This window comes from Mangifera indica, unplaced genomic scaffold (assembly GCF_011075055.1).
Source record: "Mangifera indica cultivar Alphonso unplaced genomic scaffold, CATAS_Mindica_2.1 Un_0043, whole genome shotgun sequence".
NCBI classification, from domain to species: Eukaryota; Viridiplantae; Streptophyta; class Magnoliopsida; order Sapindales; family Anacardiaceae; genus Mangifera; species Mangifera indica.
In genome coordinates, this window is record NW_025401135.1 from 99,874 (window position 1) to 102,300 (window position 2,427).

A 2,427-nucleotide genomic window follows, 5' to 3' on the forward strand; every position below is an offset into this window, starting at 1 on the left:
ATAAATTTAAAGAACCACCGAAATAAATACAAAGAAAGATATCGAACGATAGATAGGGTATCTACATACACAAAAGTACATATATTATCCATTGTATACATATCCAAGAGGATATAGATTGGCTAATAGTTATTTTATGGACTAAAGTCTTTTGACCATGGAACCAAATTATATTAAAATTTTTATCTCTTATTTACTTATTTTTCTCTTACATTCATATCATACTTAACTAGATAGAGTAATATATATATATATATATATATATAGTAGATATTAGAATATTATTACTAACTAATTGCTACTACTACCATTATTTGATTCGCGCAAAACTCTTGAATTCCGGAATTTAGTTTGTGAAAAAAACATCTTAGCAAAAATATGTATAAAAACATAATTGTAGAAATTTGCAACTGAGGAAGGCGGAATGGGTTGGCAGGCAGAAAGCCACGTCCTTCGTCTCCCTGCTTGACGCCTGAATTGATGCAATAAATCTCTATTATTTTTATATAGAAATCATAATCAAAAGAATTAAATTAATCAAATATAAAGAAAGAAACAACAAGACAACAAACAAAACTACAAAATGAATCATATCTCATCATCATCATACTATATGTCCTGTACTCAGTATAATAATAATAATAATCTCCATCAGAATAAGTCCATCCATGACATGTTTTCCACAACACTAAAAATAAATTAAATAATATATCAACGGCACTGGTGTAAATCCTACAACCAAACACTCTCCCATCTAAAATAATAATATTGCCCTACCATACATCCACCGCATAACCACAATCCTTTGACACAATCTTCGACTGAGATGTTAACTTATCTACCGTTAGATCACAATTCACTTTAACCTTGATCGTCCACGTCTTCACTGACCCTACCTTGATTTTCACAGGAGCTCTCAATTTCACCTTAAGCGGTACCGTTTCGGACTTCTCATCTGCCACCAGCTGATTCAGAAGAGAACTCGTCAACTGAACACCCGAACCTTTCAGATCCACGTTAAACTCTGTAACATTGTTTGTAGGCTGATAAAACTGAGGCAAAACGCCGTCGCATAGAATGACGTCATTGTAAAAAGCCTGGACTGAGCTGTCTTTCTCGTAGTAAATCCCGATGTGGTCATTCGGATTGTTGGCCGTCACTGAAATGTTGAACTGAGGAGAAATCGGCGAAGAAGAAGAGAGATTGAGAGGACTGATAGAAATAGAATTGATATTATAATGAGGTGACTCTGGCCGGACAACGAGGTAGAAGATTCCGGCGGCGATGCCAAGGAGGAGGATCAGGGTGAGGAGAGTGAAGCAGAAGAAACGACAGGCGCAGCAAGTTCTAGAAGGTTTAGGGCGAGACAGGCGTTTGAAACGGTCAGCGTTTTCGGGAGGAGGAACACGGTAGATTTGGTCCTTGGGGATTTGAATAACGTAAGTGGCAGCAGGTGATTGAGGAGGTTGAGCAATAGGCTTTTCAGGAGAAGGAGGAGAAGGCCTGGGAGTGGAGACTTCTTCTTCTTCATCTTCATGCTGATGGTGGGAGGGTGAGTTGTGAGGGTGGACTCTTTCGTCAGCCATGGTAAGTAATTGCAGGGCTTGAGTTTCTGTAGAAAAGAGAGAAGACAAGAGTGAGAAATGAAGGGCAAAAAGTGGACACATATTTATGTTATGTATACAAAACGCGTAAGTACACGTGGAAAGTACAAAGAAACAACTGAGACAATGCGTATAACGCGTACAATCTGATGTGCTGAGGAGGCCGCGTCGACAGATATTAATTAAGACCTCTTTATATGTAAAATTTTTATATATAAATATTAATATATTATTATTTAATTAAAAAATTTTAAATTAAAAAATAAAATATATATAATTATATAATTATTTATATATAACATTATCAAAATATATAATTAAAGATATGATAAGATTTTGTGCTTAAAAAAAGAATATACAAATTTGCACGTAAGCGGTTGGGACCACAAGGTGAGGTATGTTAAATATGTATTTATTGGCTTTTTATTGACCAAAGGACTATTCCCCCAGTTTAGATATGTTCTCAAAGTTATATTTGTAAGATTTAAAAATTCAAAAATTTCACTCATTTATTAAAAATTTTAGTTATAATTAGGAGTAAAATCATCATTTAATAAAAAATTTTAAAAATCTGAAATTTTATTTTGTTTGTCTCTTTTAATTTAAAAATCTTATAATTCCTTCTATTTAAAGTTTGAAAAATCAAAATTTTCTCCTTAAAATTTGCAAACCGTTATTGAAGATGGCAAACTTCATCGTCTCCGATGGCAAACTTCGCCGTCGCCGTCTCCTTTAACCATGCAATGCGTATAAATGCTAAGTATTGCTCTTTATAGAAATATTTATAACAAATGAGATGATTGAATTGAGTGAGAAGATAAGA

General features: G+C 34.0%; 1 protein-coding gene across 1 annotated transcript; it reads right to left on the reverse strand.

Annotated features, from left to right (window-relative positions):
- Positions 1–577: 577 nt before the first annotated feature.
- On the reverse strand, positions 578–1,652 carry LOC123206611 (NDR1/HIN1-like protein 13). The gene has a single exon (XM_044623783.1). It carries the CDS (start codon positions 1,584–1,586, stop codon positions 774–776), a length of 813 nt encoding a protein of 270 aa, XP_044479718.1. The 5' UTR covers positions 1,587–1,652; the 3' UTR covers positions 578–773.
- Between the last annotated feature and the right edge of the window lie 775 nt (positions 1,653–2,427).

Bases quoted from the DNA above. Each gene is read 5' to 3' on its own strand.
- LOC123206611 (XM_044623783.1), bottom strand. From the start codon at position 1,586: ATGGCTGACGAAAGAGTCCACCCTCACAACTCACCCTCCCACCATCAG.